This window comes from Mixophyes fleayi, chromosome 2 (assembly GCF_038048845.1).
Source record: "Mixophyes fleayi isolate aMixFle1 chromosome 2, aMixFle1.hap1, whole genome shotgun sequence".
Lineage (NCBI taxonomy): Eukaryota > Metazoa > Chordata > Amphibia > Anura > Limnodynastidae > Mixophyes > Mixophyes fleayi.
The window spans coordinates 298,356,164-298,384,034 of record NC_134403.1 but is presented as its reverse complement, the minus strand read 5'-3'; the positions used below and the strand labels follow the sequence as shown (position 1 = coordinate 298,384,034).

The following is a 27,871-nucleotide window of genomic DNA, read 5'->3' as shown; positions in this document are numbered from 1 at the left end:
AGAGACCATCTTGCTTGACGAGGGTTCAAGCATTGGGCAGATTGCAAATATGACAAGTTCTTATGATCCGTGAAGATCGTCACCGGATGGCGAGCTCCCTCCAACAAGTATCTCCATTCCTCTAATGCAGCTTTGATGGCCAGCAACTCCTTGTCCCCGATAGTATAATTTTTCTCTGCGGGCAGAAGGCACAAGGATGTAATTTTTGTTGCTCCGAGCGTTGGGAGAGAATAGCTCCTAAGCCCACATTAGAGGCATCTACTTCTAGGAAGAAGGGGAGTGTCACATCAGGCTGTCGCAGAATGGGAGCAGACGAGAAGGCCTCTTTGAGGATTTGAAAGGCTTGGAGAGCCTCAGATGACCATTGCTTAGTATTAGCCCCTTTCCGAGTTAGGGCCACAATGGGAGATGCAATGGATGAAAAGTCTTGAATGAAGCGTCTATAGTAATTGGCAAAACCTAAAAAACGCTGGATGGCACGAAGAGTAGTTGGCTGAGGCCAATGTAGTACAGCATTAACTTTGTCTGGATCCATCTTCAGGCCAACTCCGGAAACTATATACCCCAAGAATGGAATCTGGGGTAACTCGAATGAACATTTTTCCAATTTACAGAACAACGAGTTTTTCCGTAGTCTGGAGAGGACCTCTGCCACATGTTGGTGATGAGAAGGCAGGTCCTGTGAGAAGATCAATATGTCGTCCAGGTAGACAACGACACATACATATAATAAGTCCCGAAAGATCTCATTGATGAAACCCTGGAAAACAGCGGGGGCATTACACAGCCCGAAGGGCATTACTAAATATTCGTAATGCCCATCTCTGGTGTTAAACGCGGTCTTCCATTCGTCACCGGAACGGATTCTAATTAAATTGTAGGCACCACGAAGATCCAACTTAGTAAATATCCGAGCTCCCTTGATGCGATCAAATAGCTCAGTGATCAGCGGAATGGGATACCGATTCTTGATAGTAATGGCGTTGAGTCCACGAAAATCTATACAAGGGCGTAATGATCCATCCTTCTTTTTGACGAAGAAGAACCCAGCTCCAGCGGGAGAGGTGGAAGGTCGAATGAACCCACGCTGGAGATTCTCCTGTATGTACTCAGATGTGGCTTGAGTTTCAGGTAACGAGAGAGGATAGACCCGACCCCTGGGAGGAGTCTTGCCAGGTAGAAGGTCGATCGGACAATCCCAAGAACGATGAGGAGGAAGACGTTCAGACTGAGCTTTATCAAACACATCGGCAAATGAAGCATACTGAGGAGGGAGTCCCGGGGAGGAAGATGAGATGGAAGATCGCTGTACTTTAAGAGGAATAACTTGAGAGAGACAACGATGGTGACATTCAGACCCCCAAGACGTAACTTGAGGGGTGCGCCAGTCAATCTGGGGAGAGTGACACTGAAGCCATGGAAGGCCTAAGACAATCGGACTTGTCGTAACTGGAAGAATTAAAAACGAAATTTCTTCATGGTGTAGTACACCAATCTGAAGGGTTACTGGAGACGTACTCTGGGTGATGAGACCATTGATGAGGCGTGATCCATCTATAGCCGTCACAGTAATGGGTGTTTTTAAAATGATCACTGGTAGGGACCATTGATTCACTAGTGATTTAGAAATGAAATTTCCTGCTGCTCCGGAATCAATCAATGCCTGTGACTCAAAGGATTTGGTAGCAAAGGAAATCGTAACATCAAAAGCGCAGACTTTAGATTTCATAGACAATGGAGAGGACTCCAGGGACCCTAACTTCACCTCTCCAGAACTAGTTAGGGCCTGGCATTTCCCGATCTCTTAGGGCAAGAGCTGAGCATATGCGTGGAATCAGCACAATAGATACAGAGTCTATTCTTTACTCTTCGTTTCCTTTCCTCTGAAGATAATTTGGAACGTCCTATCTCCATGGGAATCACAGAGGATGGAGCTGGACGAAATTGAGGGTTTAAACGAAGAGGTGCTTTGACAGCTGTTGTTTTCTCAGACTCTCTTTCACGAAATCTCATATCTACACGATGGCAAAGAGAGATCAAATCTTCTAGTGACGAAGGAAGCTCTTGGGTAGTCAGTGCATCTTTAATTTTATCGGAGAGCCCCTGCCAGAAGGCGGCAACTAATGCTTCAGTGTTCCACTGAAGTTCAGAGGCTAAGATCCTAAATTGAATATCATACTGTCCTACTGTATGGGAGCCTTGTCGCAAACGAAGGATGCTGGAAGCAGCGGAGGTCACACGACCTGGTTCATCGAACACACTTCGGAACGTGGAAATGAATTTGGCACTATCTTGTAGAATTGGATCGTTTCTCTCCCACAGAGGGGAGGCCCAAGCCAGGGCTTGTCCAGAAAACAATGAGATAAGATAGGCCACTCTGGAACGATGGGTAGAAAAATTTTGAGGTTGAAGTTCAAAATGGACTGAACATTGGTTAAGGAAACCTCTACAAGTTTTGGGGTCCCCGTCGTATTTTGACGGAGTAGGCAGGTGAAGCGTAGGAACTGTAGACACCTGGGATGGCACTGGGGAAACGGAGGAAAGCACAGGAGCTTCAATATTAGCTGTAACAGTCTGTCCAGATGTTCCTTGGGAGGTTAACGATTGGTAACATTGAAGTAACAGCTGTTGGCGAGCATCCTGTTGCTCCACACGGCTGACCAGATGCTGCAGCATCTCTTTAGCGGTAGGTTCCGTATCTGGGTCTGTCATGGCCTGATCTTACTGTCACGGGCACTAGGAGTCTTTACCCAGGGATCACCAGGTGATAGGCTTACCAGAGCAGTATAGGTGGTAATATGGTACTCTGGTAGCAGGGTGATCACGGAACAGGAAATAGCAGATGATGAGATGCTCAGGAAAGTCTATGACTAGCAGCACTGGCAATATGGAGGTAGTAATACACGAGGAACTGTATGGACAAAGGACACGTGAAGGTAGTCAGTGGTCTGCGGTAGCAAGTTGTACCACTGCTATAGTGAGGAGGAATGTCCAACAGAAACGAGGAGGTGATGAGAGTCAGCGGTCTGCGGATAGCAAGTTGTACCGCTGTCTGAGTGAAGGAATGGAATCCAAGTGGAGGTATCCGGGGAGTCAGTGGTCTGCGTTAGCAAGTTGTACCACTGCTATGTGAGAGGATACTGGAGCAGGTGAAATTGGAAACAGGGGTCAGTGGTCTGCCACTAGCAAGTTGTACCACTGAATATATATGTGAGGAGGTGCACGGGGAGAGACTGCAACACAATATATACACGGGCACCTTGACTTTGATCCACAGTAATATGCACAATATAAATGTATAAATGACTGAACAACACTGCCAATATAGAAAGTCTCTTGAAGTAATCCAGCATGAGATAACACAGTCAATGATGGCAATAGACTCAGCGGATAGTACACTCCAGAGGAGAACCAACACAGTCCAGCAAGGTATGCAATACACAGCACAGTCAATGGGAAGTATGCATACCGTGGTTCAGGAGAAGGCAGTCAGACAGAAGTGCAGAGATACCTGAACGGCAGGAGGCCGGCAGGATGCAAAGTCCCTGGATGGGTGAAGCGGTGGTCTAGCAGGTGCAGCGCACAGGTAGGTAGACCAGCAGGGAACCCAGGAAGGCGTGGAGAGCGGATCAGCAGTAGATGGATGCGTAGCGCTGAGAAGTAACAGCAGCGGGTCTCTGCGGGAACACGGAGGTAGCCAATAGCAACCAGCAGGTGCAGTAACGATGGGACACCGGAGCAGAGTTGAACTGGAACAGTTGATCACGGAGAGTAGCGGGTAGCAATAGTGGCAGCAGACTCAAGGAAACACGGGAGAGTTGACAAGGGCTGAAGACTGAAGCGCACAGAGGCGGCGGATAGGAATCAGCTAAACAGTCACGATGAAACACAGACGGGTTGCAGGTTGAAGACTGTAGTGCACGGAGGCAGCGGATAGGAATCAGCCAAACAGTCACGATGATGAAACACAGACGAGTTGCAGGTTGAAGCCTGTAGTGCACGGAGGCAGCGGATAGGAATCAGCTGGCAGTCACAATCATGAACAGGTGAGTGGATGTGAATGAAAGACTGTAGTGCACGGAGGCAGCGGATAGGCATCAGCTAACAGTCCCAATGATACAAGGTAGAGTTGAAGTGGTTAGAAGACTGTAGTGCACGGAGGCAGCGGATAGGAATCAGCTCACAGTCACGATGATACAGTAGATGGTAGAAGTGGTATGGGAACCACAGTAGTAGAAGTGGTTTGGAAACCACAGAGGTAGAAGTGGTTTGGAAACCACAGGAATCAGCTGGGCTGAATAAACGAGGAAACACAGGACACCTTCAGAGACTCATGGGGAATGAGACTCCAAGATCAGGGAACGTGGTGTTGACCACAGGTGCTTAATATAGGGAGGTTGCCTGATCTGCCAATTGAGTTAAAGGAACATACACTGGAGGTATAGAAAGGGCTGCGCATGCGCAGTCCCTCAGGATGGAGGACGGCCACGGTTCCTAAATGTCCGGGAAGAAGCACTCACAGTCCGGTGAGTGACAATGTAATGGACAGTTACTTTTTCATTGCAAGACTCAAGCTTTCAAGTGTAGTGTTTATAAAATATAAACAACAATACAGTAGTTTTAGAGCACGTCAATACCTCTTGTTTTAAATTATGACAGGGCATTTTACTTTTGGTTTAATTTCTTGAATTTGTTTAAATTTGGTTTTACTTTTTTAACATGGCAAACGACTGTTGATTGGTCATATAATGCAAAAAAAAAAGTTCCAAGATGGAATTGTCCTTGGGCCCTCACACCCACCCTTATGTTGTTGAAATAGGACATGCACACTTTAACAAACCAATCATTTCAGCGACAGGGCCTACCAAACAACTTTGGCTGAAATGATTGGTTTGTTTGGGCCCCCACACCAAAAAAGCTATTCATCTCTCCCTGTACAGACTAAACAGGCTCTACTGAGGCAAGATGTCGTCCTCATCCTCAACCTCTGATTCCTCTCCCCCTACAGTGTGTACTTCCTCCTCATCACACATTATCAAATCGTCCCCGCTGGACTCCACAACCACAGGTCCCTCTGTACTATCTGGAGGGCAGTGCTGTACTTCATTAAGGAATTGATTATTCATTTTTATAAACATCATTTTTTCAACGTTATGAGGAAGCAACCTCCTTCGCCGCTCACTGACCAGGTTCCCCGCTGCACTAAAAACTCTTTCCGAGTACACACTGGAGGGGGGACAACTCAGGTAAAATAGAGCCAGTTTGTACAGGGGCTTCCAAACTGCCTTTTTTTCCTGCCAGTAACAATATGGACTGTCTGACATGTCTACTTGGATGGTGTCAGCAAAGTAATCATCCACAATTTTTTCTATTGTGACAGCATCCAATGCAGCGAGAGTAGACATGTCTGCAATGGTTGGCAGGTCCTTCAGTCCGGACCAGATGTTATCAGCATCCCCGCCAGCGCCTCTTTTGGAAAAACTGAGCTTTTTCCTCGCAGCCATAGATGTGGAAGAAAATGAGGGTGGAGCTGTTGGCATGTCACGGTCCTCTTCAGAGGACAATCTCCTGACCAGCAGGTCTTTGCACCGCTGTAGACTTGTGTCCACCGGAAACAGAGACACAACATACGCTTTAAATCGAGGATCGAGCACGGTGGCCAGAATGTATTCCTCTGACTTTAAAAGAGTGACCACCCTCTGATCCTGGCAAAGCGTACGAAGGGCTACATCCACAAGAGCTACATGATTGGTGTAATCGCAATGGCTTACCAGCTCCTCCCTCACTTTCTCCAGCTGCTTCTGCAACAGCCTGATCAGGGGAATGACCTGACTCAAGCTGGCAGTGTCGGAACTGACTTCTCGTGTGGCAAGTTCAAATGGCTGCAGAACCTTGCACAACACGGAAATCAGTCTCCACTACGCTTGACTGAGGCGCATCCCCACTCCTTTGCCTATGTCGTAGGTGGCTGTGTAGGCCTGAATGGCCTTTTGCTGCTCCTCCATCCTCTGCAGCATATAGAGTGTGGAGTTCCAGCGCGTCACAACCTCTTGTTTGAGGTGATGGCAGGGCAGGTTCATGCTTTTTTGATGTGCCTCTAGTCTGCGGTAGGCACTGGCTGAATGCCGAAAGTGTCCAGCAATTTTGCACGCCACCGCAAGCATCTCCTGCACACCCCTATCACTCTTGAGGTAATGCTGCACCACCAAATTAATGGTGTGGGCAAAACATGGGACGTGCTGGAAATTGCCCATATTTAATGCCCGCACAATGTTACTGGCATTGTCTGACACCACAAATCCCCATGAGAGTCTAAGTGGGGTAAGCCACTGGGAGATAATTTCCCTCAGTTTCTCTAATATGTTGTCAGCGTTGTGCCTCTTATTAAAGCCTGTAATACACAATGTTGCCTGCCTTTGCACGAGCAGCCATTTTGTAGATGCTGCTACTGATGCAGCTGTTGCTGTTGCTGCGGAAGGGGATGCATCTACCCAGTGGGCTGTCACAGTCATATAGTCCTTCGTTTGCCCAGAACCACTTGTCCACATGTCCGTGGTTAAGTGGAGAGTGGGTACAACCGCATTTTTTAGAGCACTGAGGACACTTGATCGTACTTCTCTGTACATTTTTGGTATCGCCTGCCTAGTGAAGTGGAATCTCGACGGGATTTGGTACCGGGGACACAATACCTCCATGAACCCTCTAAATCCCACTTCACTGATGGCGGACACCGGGCGCACGTCTAACACCAACATTGCAGTTACAGCCGCAGTTATACGCTTTGCAATAGGGTGACTACTATCGTATTTTGTGGTCATGGCAAACGACTGTTGGACGGTCAATTGTTTTGTGGAAGACTTAGCGGTCTTACGACTTCCCCTCTGGGAAGATGACCGACTAACAGCAGCAACAGCAGCAGTGGCAGTAGTAGGCGTACCGCTGCAGGATTCCTCGGATGAATCCCGTATTGAGGAGGACTCAGTCTGGCTGCTGACTTGGGCTGCAGGACTGAATCTGATGGAGATTGTGGAGGAAGTTGACGAGGAGGGTGTTGCTGGTGTGTATCCAACTGGACCACGGGATTTAGGTGTCCCTGTACCGATGAGGGTCCTAGCCCCAGTTCCTGAACTAACCACTGAACTATGAAGGTTATTCAGGTGACGTATAAGGGAGGATGTTCCTAGGTGGGCAAGATCCTTACCCCTGCTTATTTGAGCTTTACATAAGCTACATATGGCCATACATTGGTTGTCTGGATTTGGATAAAAATAACTCCAGACCGAAGAGGTGCATTTTTTGGTCTTCTGACCAGGCATGACGATGGGCTTTTTCATCCCATGGACATCAGCTGTTTCCCCCCCTGGTGCCTCATTTACAATAACCACATCACCATCCTCATCATCAAGTTCCTCCACAGCGCCAGCTATCATCAATAGGCTCCTCCCGAGCCACCTCTTCCCGTACAGTGATGGGAAGGTCAGGCTTGACAACCACCAACACCCTTGGACTCGCCTTGAGGATTTGTGATAATTTCTCTTTAGAAGGCAGAGTTGTTTGCTGTTTTGTTGCTGACAGCATAACTCTCTTCAATTTTTTGTAGGGAGGGGGAGGAGGAGGAGGGATAAGATCCGTGGGTGAAGCTGAACCACTAGTCATGAACACGGGCCAGGGCCTAAGCCGTTCCTTGCCACTCCGTGTCGTAAATGGCATATTGGCAACTTTACGTTTCTTCTCAGATGATTTTAAGTTTCTCTTTTTGCTACTTTTTCTTAACTTGGGCTTTTTGGATTTTACATGCCCGGTACTACGAGATTGGGCATCAGGCTTGGAAGACGACGTTGATGGCATTTCATCATCTATGTCATGACTAGTGGCAGCAGCTTCAGCATTAGGAGGAAGTGGGTTTTGATCTTTCCCTACTTTATCCTCCAAATTTTTGGTCTCCATTATATGTAGCACAAGATACTGCATAATGTGTGAACTTGGTAATATTGCAGTACCAATGGACTTATACTGCTGGATTGGTTTTGCAAATTTAGTTATAATTACTTTTTTTTTTAAATTTTTTATTTTAATATTTTTTATAACTTTTTTTTATTTTTTTAAACACAGGGGAATATTGGGGAAATAACTATGCCCTTAGAAGCACAGAGCACAGGACACAGCACCACTGGACTGAACAGGACACAGCACAGGACCCAGCAGCACCACTGACCTCAGAAGGACAGAGCACAGCACACAGCACCACTGGACTGAGCACAGCACAGCACAGCACAGCACAACACAGCACAGCACAGCACAGCACAGCACAGCACAGCACTGAACTGAACAGCACGAGATATAGCAGGACAGAGGACCACCTAACACACCCTCCCTCTACCCTGATCAATGCCCGAGTGAAGATGGCGGCGACTAGCGGGGAATTTATAGGATCCGAGTATCGCGAGATCCGACAACGGGATTATGAGTCAGAGCCTCAGTTTCAGATTTGAATTTGGCGCCAATACCCGGATCTGTCTCGGATCCGACTCGGATCGGCAACGTTCGGGTGGGCTCGGATTTCATAAATCCGAGTGCGCTCATCACTAAAAAAAATGAAGGTCAAAACAGGGGAAAATACAAGGGGAGCCCTCAAGTTGGGGGGGTGGGGGGGAGTCACTCAAGTAAAAAAACACTCTAATATTAGTAATTTACATACAGAGAAAATGACTGATCAGTAAGGCAATATTATCCTCCATATTACCGATCAAAGGAGTACTAGTGATATAACAAGGGTAACAGGAGGGTGTAGCTTGTTCAATAGGTTGGGGTGATTCAATAAGGACCACTGGAGAGGGAGAGAATGAGGATTAGGAGGCACCTTGAGGCACGCCAGGGACATCTGTGACATATTCATACCATTAAAACCATCTGATAATGGGTGCTGATGCAGATGTGGATAAAGGCAACTTTATTGTTTCTATTTCAAAGCTGCTATATTGAATCTTTTAGATGATTCGGGTGATGGTACGGGAGGCAGGGGACTTCCAGTTTTGGGCCCTAGCAGATATCAGTATATGACCGAAAGGATAACGGTCATGTTTAGGAATGGAAGTCAGGTATACATGGAGAAGATATAAGGCAGGGTCTGGAGTGACTGTGGTTTTCAGAAAAGTGGAAGTTAGGGCAAAAACCTTGCCCCAGAGCAGTTGAAGCACCGGGCAAGTCCAAAAGACGTGGAAAACGCCACCTGAGTACATTGGCGCTAGCAAAATTTTGTTTGGCTTGGTCAAATGGTATGTGCCCAGTCCGGGGTGAGATATAGCTGGTTGAGGAGCTTGCCCTGCATTTCTGTATGATTAATGCTCTTTGACATATGGTGGGAAGTTATATAGATATTTTCCCATTGTTGCAAGGTGAGGGTTAAACAGATATCAGCTTCCAAGCGTAATTGAGCTGGGGCTTCAGGGGAGGGGTTCAAGGAATGGAGGTATTGGTACCAGAACGTTATTACACTTTTATTGGTGTCCTTTGTCAGTCTATCCAAGACCGAAGCTTGTGGAGGAGACAGAGACTATGGGGTTTTAGAAACGGTCACCACCCAATGACTGATTTGCAAGTATTTATATGTCTCAGAGGCAGGGAGGCTAAAACAGTCTTGGAACAAAATAAAAGGAAGAAGGAGGCTCTGGGGGAACAGATCTGATAGGGAAGTAATCCCTTTCTCTCTCCAGGTGGTGAGATTTAGATCCGGAATGAGTTTGAATATCGCTTGAAGCCAGAGATTGCAGGATGGGAGTGTGAAATTTGTGTGCAGTCCAATGAACCTATCACACACCTTCATGGGATCTGAGATGGACAATAGTCTATGAGCAGCTGGAGGGTGGGCAGACTTGGGAGTCCAAAGAAGGTCAGCTAAAGGATAGTTTGGGCACAGGGCCCTTTCAATGTCTACCCAAGGTTTGGAGGCCTGAGGAAGTGCCCAGTCTGGTAGGTGGGTCAATATGCAGGCATCTTGGTATTGTGTTAGGTTGGGGAGCATTAGGCCACCTCGTGACTTAGGTAAGGACATACGTTTATGGTTGAGAAGGCAGAACTTCTGTCTCCACACATAGGTCATCATTAGTGTGTGAAACGGGCCATCATACGCTGAAAATATACATACGTTTTTGCAACAACATCATTTTAAAGGCCGCTATGCAGCCCATCCAGGAGACCTCGTGGTTAATCCAATTCTTGGGCAAGGTAGAGAGGTGGAGGAAAATAGGATTCAGTTTCAAATATAGTAGATAAGGTAGGCGGTATGTACCCAAATTTGAGACTCCTTTACCCACAAAAAGGGGAATTGTTTTTGTAGAGTCACTAGAGAGGGTTGAGGTATGTTGATAGGAAGGGCCTCAGATTTAGTGATATTTAGTTATTTGCTGTTTTTGTTTATGGTAAAAAACAAGACTTATTTATCAAAGGATATATTTCATTTATCTATCTGTTCCCTTTTAATTGTATCTTCTACAAATGATTTAAAACAACATAATAATATGTTCCTTCATAAGAGAATTCACCACATCAATTCCATATTCGTCAACATTTGAAAATATTTGCGAGGAACACTTAGCATGTTGGAGGGTGGATGCTATGTGACCGTGGTTCTTAAATGATTACTGAATATATCTACAAGCTTATATTTTCTTAAATAATATTACCTTATCTGAATAATAACTTATATTGAGAACAGCATCTTATGCACAGAATAAGAGAAATTATATTGGTCAGTTGGATTTGGGACCGATCCAGGGTAAAAAAAAACTGGACTCATAGGAATTAGTGACAGTTGACAATTATCTTATGCCAAGTGAAATGCAGTAAATATACATTGATACATATTCACAGATATACATAGATACTGACATCTACAGAAAAGGGAAAGTCTGCATTTAACCAATGAGGTTAATGTCATAAAAGCGATTTGTGCAATCTTCATTGGCTGGAATTAGCACTGTTGTCTTATATAATATTATATATATTTATATACTTATTTAATATATATCATTTTAACAGATAGAAAATCAGCAGCTCAGGCATACACAATCAAAAACTGCCCTGTGACAAATAAAATACAACATTTTCAATATAATTAATATGAATAGTTGACAATTCTAATATAGGAAGTTTCTTGTTTTATATAATCCATAAAATAATATTTTTACACCTACAATCTGAAGCAATCAAAATAAAAAAAATATGTTTTAACAAGAAAGTTGCAAAAATTCCAGAGGTGAATAAAGTTTATCAGAAATAGCATCTGTCTGACAGGGCAGGATGGGACTTCTTTTTCCACAGGCGGTGGCAGGATATATAGGGGTATATTTATCAAAATACGGCGATAGTATGATTTTTTTATATATTTTTTTCTCTATAAGATTTCAGCTGCCTCAGCAATACTGGCCCGGAGCAATAACTTACCTCTTCACCGTGACAGTCTCTGCTAATATGCACATGCCATTTAGCTGGCTTGCGCAAACCCAGACTTAGGCTTTCAGTTCCACTTTGTACAAAAAGTAAAAAGTAAAAAAAAAATAAACTAAAAAAAATTAAACATAGAGAAATGCTTTATTTTGAGATGTCAAACAAGTATTGCAGCAGTACATGTGCTGCAATGCTTGTGAAATCCTACCGATGGAGAAAACCCGATGAATCTTATTGCTGGCTGGAGTTACCACAGTGCTACTGCCAGTAGTAGCCCTATTGGCGGGTAAAACACCCTTTTATGCCCTCCATAAAGCTATTTGCCCTTTGATAATTATACCCAGTTCATCTGGAGGCTGGCAGGGCATGCAGGATTTCTAGTTCCACCGCTGGACACCCACTGTCTTTTGGATGTATTCAGCACATGTACCAGTTCTTTACATTTCTTTCATCAAGTCAAGATAAAGGCTATAATCGCTTATTATCTGTTGATAAATCTATGCCTTTCCCAAACAGAAGTGAACTAGAGCAATATTAATTTGGGCCTCAGGACCACTTAGGCTATTCAAAAGGTTTAGCTTTTCTCTATTGTATGCTTATTGTTGTTTTATTAAGACTTAAGAACGTGTGCATAAAGTTACTTTGTTATTTTGCAATCTAAGTTGAGTACTTTATAGTTATCAGCGCTGGGACACATTGGAATGGAGCTTCTTAATTTTGTGACAAGATATAATATAATCTGTTATAATAGATTTATATTACAATATTCATGTGAAACTTTTCCCAATTTCTCACTCTTTTTTAATTTTAATTCTTATCCTCCATGCTTATTTTCTGAACTTCATGGGGTAAATTTATTAACCTGCGTGTTTGAAAAAGTGGAGATGATGCCTATAGCAACCAATCAGATTCTAGTTATCATTTATTTAGTACATTCTACAGAATGAGAGCTAGAATATGATTGGTTGCTACAGGCAACATCTCCACTTTTTCAAACCCTTAGTTTAGTCACTATACCCCCATACGTTAACATTTATTGAGAAGGATTATTTAAAATACACAAAAGTATGTTATAACCAGTGTGTAAACGTGGAATGATTGGAATTATAGTACACCAGGGTACACTGAGACAAAACCACTAGTGACGTGCTAAGAGGCAAAATATATCTCTATAACTCAGATACATATATCCATTCAACTGAGTTGAACTCTCTGATAGACTGTGACAGAATAATGTGTTCTATGTACACAAATTGGCTTTCAGACTAATTTTGACACCATCTAAATAAAGCAACCAGAGAACAACCAGACCAGACACAGAAATATAATACAGTAGGTAGTTGCTCTCAGGGAAAGGGGTCAACTGAAAGACTGTTGCCCAAGAAGGTCTTAATCTGCAACTTACTGTGTCTATTAAACTTAATTTTCTTATTTAGGACAAAAGTAAAGTGTCCACCACTATTAAATAATGCTTCATTACTGTTATAATGTTAGATTTTATTTACAGGTATCTTAAATGATACTACTGTTATAAAATATGGAATTTATTGAAATAAGGGCAAATCCTGGCTCACTGGGTCCCACTACATCCATTATTCTCTGATATATACACTTAAAAATGTTCATTTGAAAGTCAACTACAGCAATACAGAATTATATTAAAAAATCATCTAATCGGAGCAGACTCTGTTGTAAATATCAAGTCTCCTTTACTTGTGTTCTCACAAAGTCAGTGGATTCTGCTTTGGAATGTTTCTTTTAGTTCATATGAATTCATTAGTGATAGTACGTGTCAGCATGTTTCAGTTAGACCAATATACACTGCCAGATGTGGTTGATATCATTAGTACTATTAAGCTAGGTATTTCCTTTAATTTATCAAGTAATGAAAGGGTGTGATATATACATGGTTTCCTGGTCTGAACAACATGCCCTCCTAATGACTAGTTTCCAGTCACTGAGAAGTACCTTACATTTGCAGAATTGGACATGCCTGACTTTAATAATGTGTCTTTTATAATGTCCAACTACTCTTTAGTATCACTTTCTTTAGATAATGAAAGGGCAATAAAGAGAGCACAATTAGCCTCTTATCCTCCAGGTAAAAAGCATCTGCTTTGTAAGAGCCTTTCATTGAGTGTTGAGAGCCTGCTGTGAGTAGTTGAACAATGAACTGATGTCAGACTATTCACTGAACATTTGCTGGGAGGGAAGTAGTAACATAATGAACTGTCATTTCTCTAGACTGCAACTTTACATTGCTATATATATTTATTCACTATAAGAGATAAAGGATAAGCTTGATATTATTACATCACATGTCAGCCTTTCGGAATGAAACTACATACACACATTTGTATGCCTTGTTCACATATTTTAAATGTTTAATATGCAATGCTACAGCCTATTAAACACATTTTGATTTTGTTAGTGCACACATATTTTTTTACACTCATTAAGTACATAGAACACTATACTGTAGAGAAGCTTTGAGGGGGGTTTATCAACACTTTGTTAAAGCAAGGACAAAGTATATGGTTTTGTCTATGCTTTAAACTAACTTGTTCCTTAACACCAGCTTTCATAAACCCTTAGACTAATGTCCTTTGTTAGGAACATTGCTTTTTATTTAGAACTTTTATCTATGAACTTCATTTAATCACCTGTTTTCTTCAAATTGCTTTATTTAACATATATACAGACTAAAAGTTGTAGAAATGGGCTTATGTTAATTTTATTTATTTTAACCCTTTTAATTTTCTTATTATAGTATATAGTCTTAACATTATATGCTGCTTCAGATTAACTGAGAAACAAAATGCATTTGGGGATATATTTATCAAAACCTTCTAACAAGCAAATGTAGAGATGTAGCAACCACTCAGATTCTAGCTATTATTTATCTAGTACATTGTAGAAAATGATAGCTAGAATCTGATTGGTTGCTAGGGGCAACACGTCCAATTTTTCTTTTTAGAAGACTGTGATATAAACTACACTTTGAAAGTGAAATAAAATTTTGTTTGCATTATATCTCCCTGTATGGTTCTATAAAATCAAGGGTAATGATACAAGCATATTACTAATATATACCTAAAAATTTTGATACAACTTATCGCACACAAAGATTGGCTTCTGAAATTATGATAATACAAAAAACTTCCTAAAAGTCCTACCTTTGTACAAGTTTTTAGGTACTTGGCATGTATGGCCACATCCATTTGAACAGCACTTCTTTACCCCAGAGCATTCATTATCAGCATCACAGCTTTCTACGCAAGCGGCAGCAAATCCACTGGCTTTCTCTGGAGCAGGGCAATCACCTTGCTTCACTGACAAGACGGATTTGAGAAACTCGCAGCTGGTTAAACATTCATAGTGTTTCTTGGGAAACAGCGGCTGAAAAAAAAGAACATTACACTTTACGGTTATAAACTGTGATGCCTCAAAGTTCGCCACTCTCTACACCTTAACTCTGGAAAGAAACAAAAAGTTCTTCTCATCGAGTGTAAATAAACATAAACCTTGTAATAAAAATCACATAATAAATGAAGTACTTGGAGAGAAACACAGAGTAAGTGTTTAATGATATTTACACTTGTCCTAGGCTTTTGAAGTATGTGTTTTAAAATCCAGAGGGAATAGAGGGGTAAAGTGTCTTAAAACAGCTTACATCAAAATTTGCTCTCGTATATGACACAGCATTACTAAGTCAACCAAACAAAACACAAAAAAACATACATTTGTAGCATAAAAGACAATGGAGAACTTGTATAACTGTCATGTGGACCCACACCTATCTGCCAGGTTGACTGTTTCCTCCAGCAAACAGGTTGAAATAATAAAGGCTACAGTATATAGAAGCATACTGTATACCTTAAAAACTAAAAGAAGTAAGGTGCCCTAATGCAAAAAATAAACCACTCCTTTCATAGTATCCTTTAAGAACCAAATAGTTGATCTTCCCCTTTAAAATAGTTGATGTTGCTTGAAATCTTAACCTAGTGCATGTCATTGCCCTGTGTATTTAGGTATAACACGTTCCTATTGATTGCTAAAGTGTGATTATGTTTAAACATTTAGGGACTGAGTCATTAAGGAAATTAAGGCAAAAAAAGGAGTAGAAGTTTTCCGGGACAAACCATGTTTCAATGCAAGGGGTGCAAATTAGTTTATTATTTTGCACATAAGTTAAATACTGGGTGTTTTTATCATCTAGCACACAAATACTTGATAGCTTTATTTTTACATTGAAATTTAAAGTTAATCTAGGAAATACCCTACATTAGCTATAAATCTGTCTCCACTTTTTAAATTTGCCTACCTCTCCAAAGCAACATGGTTTTGCCCAGGTGCAAAGTTTCTCCTTTTTTATGCTTTGCTCTCCTTAATGACTCAGGCCCATAATGTTATGTAAGCAGCCAAAAAAACTTCCCACGTGAAACATATTTGTCCTGAGACAAGTTCCAAAAAAAAATGCACATCTGTAAATATTAGCTTTTGAATTTTGCTTTAATTTTTCTTTTATTATTCTGATGTCCCTTAATTAATGGATAGGTATATTATATTGTTAAAGGACTAAAGGACATTGTTAAAGGATTACTGAACCATTATCCTAGATGAAACACAAACTTGTGACATCTACTATTATATGTAAAAGTCCCCATACACTAGGAGTTAACACATATGACTTGTATATACTGTAACCTTATATATTTCAATGTAACCTACAGCCCTGTGATTTGAGCTATTTTAGGCTGAGATAGTCTTTCTGTCAGGAAGTCTGTTGTACTTAGGAACAAATACGTCCACTGTGATGAAAACATTCTATTGACTATCTTCCGTTCACATACTCTCATAAAATGTTCCAAATATAAATTGTGAATGTTACTAATATAGTACTTTTATATACAATAGATTACAATTTTCTGTAGGTTTAGTGGCCTTTTAATTATTTCATATAAAAACAATACACACAAGAAGGTAAAAGGACAATCTTCTGTGTGAATTTGCAGCTAGTTAATTAAAACTGTTTATTATCCCTTGGGGTCTAATTTACCCCATGGCCTTCTCTTACTTGCTCTATTTTGCAGCTTTTTTTCTCAGGCAAAAGTGTTTTGCTCTTCATTACTAGTCTTTGAAGTTCTAAATTTAGGTTCAGTCACTAATCAGTAAGATGTTTACCCAGAATTGCATAGTCTACAGCTGCACTGCAACTGTTTGCTAGCAGAAAGAAAACTGATAGATAGCTTAAGTGTCTACTAAAAGTAGAATGTCCTGTTGCTAATGGTGGTCTCTCTTACTGCAGTCAGCGAGTACCAAAGAACATATTACACGCAAAGAAAATATGGTATCTACAATAGTTTATATTTGTACATAAAATATCTCAAGTACTCCAGGCAATTTATTTAAAAATATTTCATTTGTCCTTGTGTCATGCTTTTACATGATTGCACAACTCTCCCCAGTGTACGTAAAGTCTAATTCCACTTAAAACTAAAACGTCTAAATCAGTGGTTCCCAAGCGGGGTGCTGCAGCTGCCTGGGATTCCGCTGCAACGGGCGATCTCACAGAGGTGCCGCAACCAGGGCCGGTGGTAAGCAAAGCAGTGGGGCTACTTGGTAATTAGTTTGGCTTAGGGGTGCCTTGAAAAAACTATGGAGACTTTAAGGGTGCCTCGAACTGCGAAAGTTTGGGATCCATTGGTCTAAACTAAAAATGTGGTTAAAGGTAGAATTAAACTCATCAGGTTTCCTCCTTTATTCAGGCAAGTGGTAGCAGGAGAAAGAATAACTTTGGTTTCACCATTACAGTATCACTAGTGCCTAGAAAGGTTATATTTTAGCTTAATTTACTTAAAGCTGCATTGTCACCTAGGAGGCATAAGGTTTAAGCTGCAGAGGGGTAGGGAAGGAGTTGGAGGACCAATCCGAAGATGCAATCTCTGTGATTGTGGTTTTTGATTGGTCCCCTGCTGCAGCATCACACATCCTGGGATTTCAGCCAGGGCTGAGAGACAAATCATGGAGTCCCAGGAAAAGTGGCAGCAGGGAGAAGCCTACGGAGTTCCAAGGTGGGGAAGGAGCTGATTTGAAACAACAAGTGGTGATGCAGCTTTCACTCCACAGAAAAAATAAACACTTTTCATTTTTCTGTGAAATTAGCTTTTAAGATACATATCTTGTAAACCTGTCACATGTCTTGTTCTTTTGTTTGTCATGATGATATACATACAATATACATTACTGTGTAAGGGCAAAACACCTAGGTAAGATGACTATCAAACTAAAGCAACTTGTTCATGGATAAAATACTGCATGGTAAAATTAAAAGTAAAATGAAAATAAAAAACTATAATTAAAATTCATGCTGCATAAGGTGAAGTCTAATAATATCTTTACCTTTTAATTGGGGGGAATACATCATTGTATTATTAAGTTTTCATAAATAATAAGAGATCTGTGATAATTGGGCTTACACACTTGTGGTCTAACGGCCCCAGTCATTTGGACAATCGTGCTGGATGACTGTTATACATCAGAGGGGAACAGTAGTTAGCATTGCTTCCTGACAGCACTGGGGCCATGGGTTCTATTCTGGTCAGCGCACTGTGTGGAGTTGTCTATTATCCTTGTGTTTGTGCGGGTTTCCTCCAGGTGCTCCGGTTTCCTATTACAGTTAAAAAACATACTGTTTGGTTCATTGACTTCTGGTGATAATTTGTGTGTGGTAGAGAATTTATATTATAATCTCACTGGGGCAGAGGCTAATTAAAGTATTCTCTGTAAACTCTGCCTATCACACTGGCACAAAATAAAGGTTAATAAAGAACAATGTATAGCCAGCATCAGCTAATATTGCAGCATAAAATGTATGCAAGTTTACACCTATCTAACCCTACCTATTTGCTCCCTAGTACATCCCTCCCAACTTAGCAGGGCAGCGGTGAACGGGTGCCACATATGTGTGCAGCAATTACATGGTCTTTTAAGGGAGGGGTGAGAAGCAGAAGGTACACACACCCATGACAAAACCACGCCCTGTTGTGAGGTGGCCACGCCCCATCACCATCTGATTTGAATTCCCACAACGTTGGAAGCTATGCTACTATGTGTTGTCTTTAAAGAGAAGTTCAAAAGGCAGGGCCTGTCAGACCCCGGGAAGAGCTGAGAAATATCAGCGCTACGGTCACTGGATGCTGCAAAATAATTGATTACAGGAAGACATGACAAACCTGCACTCCTTTCTATAATCCCTGCAGATCATTAACATACAGTGGGGGGCAGGACAATGAAAGGGATTATTCTACCTCTTCTCCCCCTATTCCTTTCACAAAAGCTGCCTCTGGCAGCAGAAGGGGGCAAAATGCCTCTGGAAATGGTGCAACATTCTGATCTTTATTTTAATTACATTACAATAATAGCTTTATAGAAAGCTAAATTAATCATAAATCTCCAACATCAAGGGTGAGGGTCTTGCATGGCATCTTCCATGAGAGAAGTGACTTTCCTTGCCCAAAATAAATATGACATACCTCACAGAGACTTTGGCAGCTATTCTTTTTCAAATCCCAGGTTTCCTTGCACGGTTCCAAGCACTGTTGAAAGATTGAACAAACACCTAGTCAAACGGTTGTCATTTTGCTGCATGTGTTTTATTTTTATTTCTTGGGAACGTAATACTCAAAACCAGGAAAAAAATAACAGCGGCAGACATAACAGCATAACTTCTACTGTGACTCACTTTGAATCTGTCATTAAATGTTCTCTGACTCCTGTGAACTGAGAGGTTAGCGGAGTGTAATATCTGAAATACAGTCCACCCATGAAGCTTTTCTTTTAAAATGTATTGAAATGGTTATTTCAAAAAGCATATTATATTTTTTTCTATGTTTAAAGGAAATTGGATCCCTCTGAAATTCTATCATGGCATTCCTGCATTTACAATTAACAAAATTAATTATTTATAACTTAGAAAGCTGACAATATGCTTCTAGCAACAGTACTTAAAAAAAATACGATACTAGGACACATTAATAATAATAATAATAATAATAATAATCATAATAATAATCATAATCAATATACTTTAAATGCCCTACAGCATTCACACAACTGTGTATCACAACATAAGGCTAAATTTGTCACAGATAAACCAAAAAAGGATAGGTGTATACAGCTTTCCCCGCACCACACACACTCTATTTGCAAGGGTGAAATGCAACCTGGTGAGTTGAATACTGTGGGCCTCATGTAGAGTTAGATGCAGTCAATCTTGTAAGCACTTTCGACTACTTTAGCAAAGGATCCGTCTCAGTTTGCACTCAGGCTGAGACGGATCGCCCCCTTGTACCTCTGTACGCTGAGAAACATGCTCTTTACATGCTATGCAGTGTTGGAAGCAGCTGCAGATAGGTCTCTCGGAGACGTATCTTTTGCAGGTGCTCTCTTCTTGCGCAAGTTCTGTGCTGATCATCATCACCATCAGCACAGAACTTACTATATTAAAAGAAGAAGAAAAAAATTATTAGATAAAAAAAATGCAACCCCCACCCCCAATCAGCTTATCCAACCCCAGTGGGGGGGGGTTGCACACCGTTTGTACGACTTATAAATTACGGGATGCAATTTACAATTTCAGTATAAATTGCATCCACCTCTACATCAGGCCCTGTGCTGGTCTCAACTAGTCATATGAGGGTAATACAATAATAATATGCGTCAACAGGGCCGATTAACAATGGAAACAAATACTATAAGGGCAAAGTATTCTGAAATGACAACTTAAATATGTTTTAGGAATTGTTAATTAGACAGTTTTCCAAATTAATTTTCATTAACGGAAAATATCCCTGGATGTTTTCTACAGCATCCTCCCTGCTTCAGCTTTTCTTTGGGTAGGGGAGCAAAATTTTTAAAAATCTTCAGCGAAATATTCGCCTCATTACAGATTTGGCTGCAAAATTTCAAACATTTTGCCACAGATCTACACCACAGAGCAGAATGAACTGACTGTGACGGTCCCAGCTCAAGACTTAGACAATAAAATGCGGATATACAAATGCAATGTGGAATGGAAATCTGCAAAATGGAGAAACAAAATAATTTTAAACAGACTTATGAATAATAACCGTGGATTGTGAGAGTTCTTACTTGAAAAGCAATGAAGGATATTGTATGGGGTGGATGGAAGGTTATGGGTAATGTAAGATAACAAGCTGGAAAGAGCAGACATTTTGTTAACCTTAAGGACTACTCGGCACATAAACATAAACATAAACATGGATCAATGTCACTTTCCCATAACATTTGCACTTTCACATAAAGTGTTTAGAGCTTGAAATTGTATATTATATACATAGCACTTAGACAATGTTTCCTTAAAGTATCGGTAATGTTCACACAAGATGTGTCAATTACTTACAAGTCTCTATAATACGTACATTCGTACATTAATTTTGAAAGAAAATAATTAACTTGCTATTCTGAAATATATTGTAGAAAGCAATTTGATAACACAAATGGTTTCATGAAGGTCCGGACATGCTTAACAAATGCAATTAGTCTTTACGAGGACGTTTTAAACTGGATCTTGGTAATGCAAATTAATGATATAATATATTTGGATTTTGCAAAAGAGTTCAATATAATTCCACAGAACACAGGAAAAACAGCACTAAATACTCTAATATAAAGCTCCAATAGCCAAAAACACAAACACAATTTTCTAATAAAACACATTTACTTGGGAGACAAAATTTTAAAACGAAAAATTAATCAGTAACTTTAAATCACTAAAACAATGTATGACTCCACTGACATATCAATAAGCATTAGTCAATAAACTGTAGAAATAATAGCGCTCCAACATAAAAAAAAAACACAGAATGAACTAATAATAAAATATAACTAGTGTCAGTTTACCACTTATGTACTCTTAACATAAAAAATAAATAATTTTAATATAGTGCAGTAATTTCCCTGTGTTATTGTACACTGAAACAAATATTATATTGTGCAGTAATTTCCCTGTGTATTAATACACAGGAAAATTAATTCACCATATTATATTATTTGTTTATCCATGTTATATTTATTAGTTTATCCATGAACTTGGAGATATGAGAAGTGAATCAAAAATGCATTTATTGCTTTTGATGCCTCCATTAAGAGTACCTAAGTGGTAATACTATGCTTTAATTAATAGGTAATTGTTGAGATGTGGTTGCACATTATGTATAAATATGGCAGCACTCAGTGGAGTGCTTGAAGAGTATTTAGGTTCATATTAAGTTATTAAGTCTATATCAAGAAGCATATTACTGCAGTATATCACACTAATAGATGCATCAAACATATTCTTAAAACCACAATTCCACCATTGATAAATGATCACACAATGAGTAAACTAGGAACAATAGTCCCAAATACAACTGTTATGCCCGGCACAACTGACCAGACTTTTCCAATATAAAATTTAATAATAATAGACATGAAAAACCAAAGAACGGATGCACATAGCAAACAGTACTTGCAATTAAATATATGTCTCCATATGTTCTATGTGTATTCTTGTTTTAGTGGTTTGTAGTTGTCATGGGATGCCAAAGTACATGTACAATCAGGAATCATTTTCTGATCCCAAAGTGATTAAATACTCCAAGACCCTAAATTAGCTATGATCCTTATGTGTATTGTTGTAGTACAACTTCATCAGGTGAATAAGGGAACAGCAAAGTTGTCCCTTCATATGTAAAGCTTAATTCATTTATTCATTAAATTTTCTGTTCGCTTTTTTGGCTATTGGAGCTTTATAATATAACATTTAGTTTCAGTTTTTGGAACATATTGAAACTGTGCTAAGGTTATTAATGATGCACCACAGGGATGGATCAATATTGGGCCCTGTCTATTTGTATTTTTTTATCAGTGACTTGTAGATGGCATAAAATGTCTGGTCCATATTGCTATGTAGATTATTAACACAGAGCAGGAGAGTGACTTCCTACACAAATATGTAGATAAAATGGCAAACTGGGCAACTAAATGGCAGCTGAAATGTAATGTAGATTATTAGATCCATCCTCTGTCCTCTGGAGGATGGACCAGCATCACTGACAGCCACCCAAAAACATTACTATGGGGAACAGATGGACTGGTTTTGCAGGGCCCCCCACACATAGAGGCCCCATATCTTCTTCAACTCCCACAATGGCAATATTCCACCACTGTATCCAAGTTTCCAAATCAGGTAACAGGCTAGGGACAGGGAGAAAGTAGAACCTACTGCTCTTTCTTATATTACTGCCCCATCATCTACCTTGCTAAGATGTCATGTGCACTGCAGCTGTGTCTTTCCATAGAGATGAATTATCTCCATTTGAGCTTCTGCCTCACCTCCATGCTACTAGGAAAGATTACTGGCTTCTGGTTAGCACTGCTGCCTCACAGCGCTGGGGTCATGGGTTCAATTCCCGACCATGACCTTATCTGTGTGGAGTTTGTATGTTCACCCTGTGTTTGCGTGGGTTTCCTCCGGGTGCTCCGGTTTCCTCCTACACTCCAAAAACATACTAGTAGGTTAATTGGCTGCTATCAAAATTCACCCTAGTCTCTGTGTGTGTGTGTATGTTAGGGAATTTAGACTGTAAGCTCCAATGGGGCAGGGACTGATGTAAATGAGTTCACTGTACAGTGCTGCGGAGTCAGTGGCGCTATATAAATAAATGATGATGATGATGATTGCTTTCTAAACTGCTTCTGCCTCCATGCATCTGCTCTATATAATGAGCATCAGCTTGGTCCTAACTGTGGGGGTCTCAAGGGAGGGATCCTTACTGATGTAATAGACTGATGGGATGTGTAAAACTCTTCCTGAGTAGAAAACTATTTTAATAAATATTGTGGTTCCTTGACCTCAACAGTAGTAAATTAACATGTTAAATAGCCACTATCAGATATCAGAATGTGGACACTTCAGTGCAATGATATACTTTCTCTAAAATACATAAACACCTTTCAGTAAATATCATGTACATATGACATATTACAAAAGGAATTACAGTACCCCACAAAAAATTGAGCATACCTTCACCAAAGCTTTCACTTAATTATTACCAGCCCTACTACTGATTAGTATTTTCAATGTACTGGGTGTTATTGGAAAATGTGACAGTATGTTCTAGATTGAATTCCCATGTTTTAATTTAATTATATAGGTAATTCAGCCATAATTTCAGGATACATTTGTGCATACTCGAGAATTTGGATGATACCATCTGACATCTTAGTACTTGTAAATTGATTGGTTGATTTTGACTCAGTGCCAGAATATATTTAGCAGGCCAGTGGACAGTTGAAACAAATGATGTGTATGTTATGGCTATCTCCAGACATAACAGTAATACACATTAACGCAGACATGACTTGTTAAACTGTGTTGACATTTTATTGTTTTCAAGATATCAATGCGTCATAATTCAAGGACAAATAAAGAGTTTTGCGAGTTATCACACTCTAAATCTTAGAGCTTTCCTAAAATGTAAAACAACAAAAGAATAAGCTTTTCCAAGAACAATGCATATGAACATTAAATTACAGTATAACTCCACCCAAAACTAAAATAAAAGTTTTAGATGGTGTTCAATGAGATAAAAGACTAATTTTAACATCGTTTCCACAAACCATTTGCTAGATTGCCCAGGATCCTCAATGGGTCTAATAGTCCCACACCACATTGCACTCTTCCCTTTCCATTCTGCCTGACTGAAACAAGCCGAACTGATATGGATGTTATTCCCCTGTGAACTTTCCATTCACCTGAAACCATGGAGCAGATTGCCAAGTGGGCATAGAATAGAGGAGTGCGGCATGGGACTGTCAAACACAATGGAGACTCTGTCAGATGCGACAAATTAAGACAAAGCATTTTTTTTTGTTTTTTTATTATTATTACTTAATTAAACTCCACCCATTTTTTTTTATTAGAGTTATCTTTAATATATTTTGCTAATGATTATGTTCTTTCTTCTATTTTATCCCTTACAAAGTAATGGTTTCACATCAAAATGGTTCCAGGCGTAGTTGAATAAACGACCTGTGCTCTTTATAAGTGGTGGCATGAAACAAGTGACAAAAATATTACAAGATAAAAGGGAAATGGCAGCATAAAGTTATATTTCCCATTTATATTGTAGTGGGGGGTCTAATAGACTTTCATTAAACACAGTTAAGAGGATCCTTATTTCGCCGAAGGTGAATCTCTGAGATACAGCTGAATTTTAGAAGCAGCCAAATTGAATCACCCATATCATGAAAAACTCAGGCCAGATATTTAGATCCATCACTTCATCTAACAAACAAACTAACTTTTCCATTCTACATGACTTTGCAGTATTTTTAACAGTAACACTAAAAGCAAAACACATTCTGAGGATTAGTTTCATTCCCATAGAATTTCTGAATTTAATTATTCATCTACAGTTGCTATGGGTTACATCACATTTTTATTATTTTAAGTTTTTATTGTCATTATAAAGCTTTCATATGAGTTCTTGCCCCAAATGAGCCTTTAACTATTGTTCTCCACCATTTCTAATTTATATAGGTGCGCAAGATTTTTTTTTACAAAGTTGCTAACAAATCCAGACTCCAGCGGATGGATCAGTGATGATATTGTATAAATCAGTGAGGGGCAACGTGAATAAGCTGTTGGGTCACATGAACGGCCCTCCAGCCTTCAAAAGGGCCGCACAGAGGAAGAAGGGAGTGCACCGTGCCCTCTCGCCTCCTCCGGGTATGCCACGTGATCTCCCTGCACTGTGCTGAGGAGGCTATATGACGCGGAAGTCTGCTGCCCCCATTCTGATAAGATCGGAGGCAGTCAGTTGGGGGGCTGCAGGCAACGGGTCCAAGCCGCCTGTTATCCACCGCTGGTATGGAAAGAGAGATTCTTTTAAATAGACATATTACCTTCCTAAGGTAGCCCAGACTGTTTAAACAGCACAACATGAATGATAAAACATAGTTGAGATCTACTTCCTTCTGATTCAACTGACACTAAACTTTATGTAAAACATGTTCTAGGCTGATAATATTATATAGATTGCAATACTTTCCAGTCATCCCCATCATTAAAGTTGATAGTCATTTTTTACCATGGTATATAGCTCTGCAACCGTCCCCCTAAGGCTATTTTGGTGTTAGATTGATTTTAATAAGACATGAGTAATCCAACTTTCAACCATGCCTTTGAACTCTTGCTCTGTCAACACCATATCATATCACCAATGTCACCAGTTACTCTGTCAACGAGAAGATCCAATCTGGATCTGCGTGAATATCAATAGCTATGAACATGATGCATGTAGATATGATTGCAATGTAGTTTAAATGTTAACTGGGTGTCAAGAAAAATCTGTAGAATCTTAAAAAGGTATTTGGTTTATTTAATGAAGCCATACTATCCCCGGGTGGTGGAATGTGACACTGAACAACTCCAAAAAATGTTTTGCATCATGTTCTGTATTTAATGTTTTGCTGGGGGAGAACACTTCATGTCTGTGTAACCAATACAGAAACGTTCCTGGTGACTCTTGTCACTATGTTGAGAATTTGACAGCCAGAAGAAACAGAAAACCGTGATGACACAGAAAAGCATATGTGTTCATAATCGCTCCGCCTGGCTGGTTAGAAAGTACATAGCAATGAGAAGACAACAACCCTGTGGCAATTAGTTATTACATTATGCACATCTTCTATTCATAATGTTGTCTATGGTAAATTACAATATAAAATCATTTCATATTCAGCTGAGCAGAAAATTAACCTACTTTTTCGTATCTATTGCACAGAATGGCATCTATTCCAGAGCAATGTGAAAGATACAATGTTACAAAAAATATATTTAAATAAAGCATCAAAGTGTAAAGGACCTCATATCTCCTCTTTACTATATTGTTTAAGATTTATATATATGTTTATTTGTGAATAATGCTTAAATGATGTATATATACAAATATATTTATTATCAGAATTCCATTGGTCCCAATTAGACTTTGTACACCCCTTCCTTCCTTCCCTTTTATTTTAAGTATTCCTAAATAAACTCAATAGATACATTTTCAAATAAGAAAAAAGTGAATGTACTGTATAAGCAAGCACTCATTATATAGCTGTGGCTTAGCATTTTACCTTGACCAATCCCCAAATTTTTTTTTGCATTCACCAATCAAGAAAGTGATATTAATAAAATGACATAGGTTTAAAAAAAAACAAAAAAAAACACAAAAATGCATACAAAGCAAATGCAGTTTACACTTCTATTTTTTTTCATAATACCTATATAATTAGCTATTGTGTGTACATCTTCTTGCAGTTTGCTATTCATTGCACACTTCAAATAGCATCTCCCTCCTCAATAAAAGCCTTTTAGACCCCCACTGGCTTAAAATTGCTGCTTTGTCTGAATGGCAACTCTGTTAGTTATCCGAAATTGGGTATCTTAGTTATTCTAAATCTCTTTTAAGTCTACGATCCACACATGAAGGATGCATCCTGTATAAAAAGACCTCAGTAGCCTTAGGCTTTCTATTCTGATTTCACACAATAAGAAAATACTATTGTTTCATGGTTAATTCCTCAAACGACTTTCATGATGGAGCATGTATGGTGACCTGATTAATGTCAGTTGAAGGAGAAGAATGTCAGAACGTCAAGCTTTTGTAAATATCAGCTGGTTTTAAAGCAATTAATACAATACACTATCAATAAAATCACTTGTGTATAAATGTAAATTAATTATTTTAGGAATTAAAGTTATTTGAATCGTGTTTTGCTAAAGTATTAATTGGGATAGAGCAGATTATTGTAGTTAATGCAAGTGATATAATATTTTAGCACATACTTTGTACATGCTAAGCCAATACTTTCATGCTCTCTATAAGCACTGATTGTGCCCCTGTAACTGTCAAGGCTATGCACTGTAACTTAACAGGGACAATAGTGAAGGTGAAGTCTCGAGACAGGCAAATCTGACAATTGCCTGCACATTTTCAGCTAGGATTTACTTTGGTGACAAGTAGAATTGAAGGGAATTTACTTAAATTATAGTATGCAGAGTAATACTGTTATTCATGAAAGGAGAACAAGAATTGACAATGAATCCCTTGTGCAAAACATTCTATTTGTAAATACCTAAAAGCTATAATAGTGAGATTGCTATTTTGTTGAATAAACCTACAAGCAAAACATAAGTAATGGTTAACAGTGTAGCTACCAACACCTTAAATAGACAACGAGAAATAGTCAAAGAAGCACTTCAGACAACCCCTCCCCCCAATCACCCACTCTTATTGAACAGCAGAACTGTGGACATCCCTCCCAGGTAAGAAGGTACTCACCAAAATGAGTGTTCTACAGTACAGTG

At 39.8% G+C, this 27,871-nt stretch overlaps 1 protein-coding gene across 1 annotated transcript in view; it reads right to left on the bottom strand.

Annotated features, from left to right (window-relative positions):
- The window catches only part of ANOS1 (anosmin 1), a 174,087-nt gene that overhangs the window by 78,031 nt on the left and 68,185 nt on the right, over window positions 1-27,871 (bottom strand). Inside the window, exons 3-4 of the mRNA XM_075196468.1 lie at window positions 18,981-19,043; window positions 14,622-14,844 (exon numbers count right to left, since the gene is read on the bottom strand). Of these exons, the coding sequence (XP_075052569.1) occupies window positions 14,622-14,844; window positions 18,981-19,043 (286 nt within the window). The remainder of the gene's footprint in view (window positions 1-14,621; window positions 14,845-18,980; window positions 19,044-27,871) is intronic.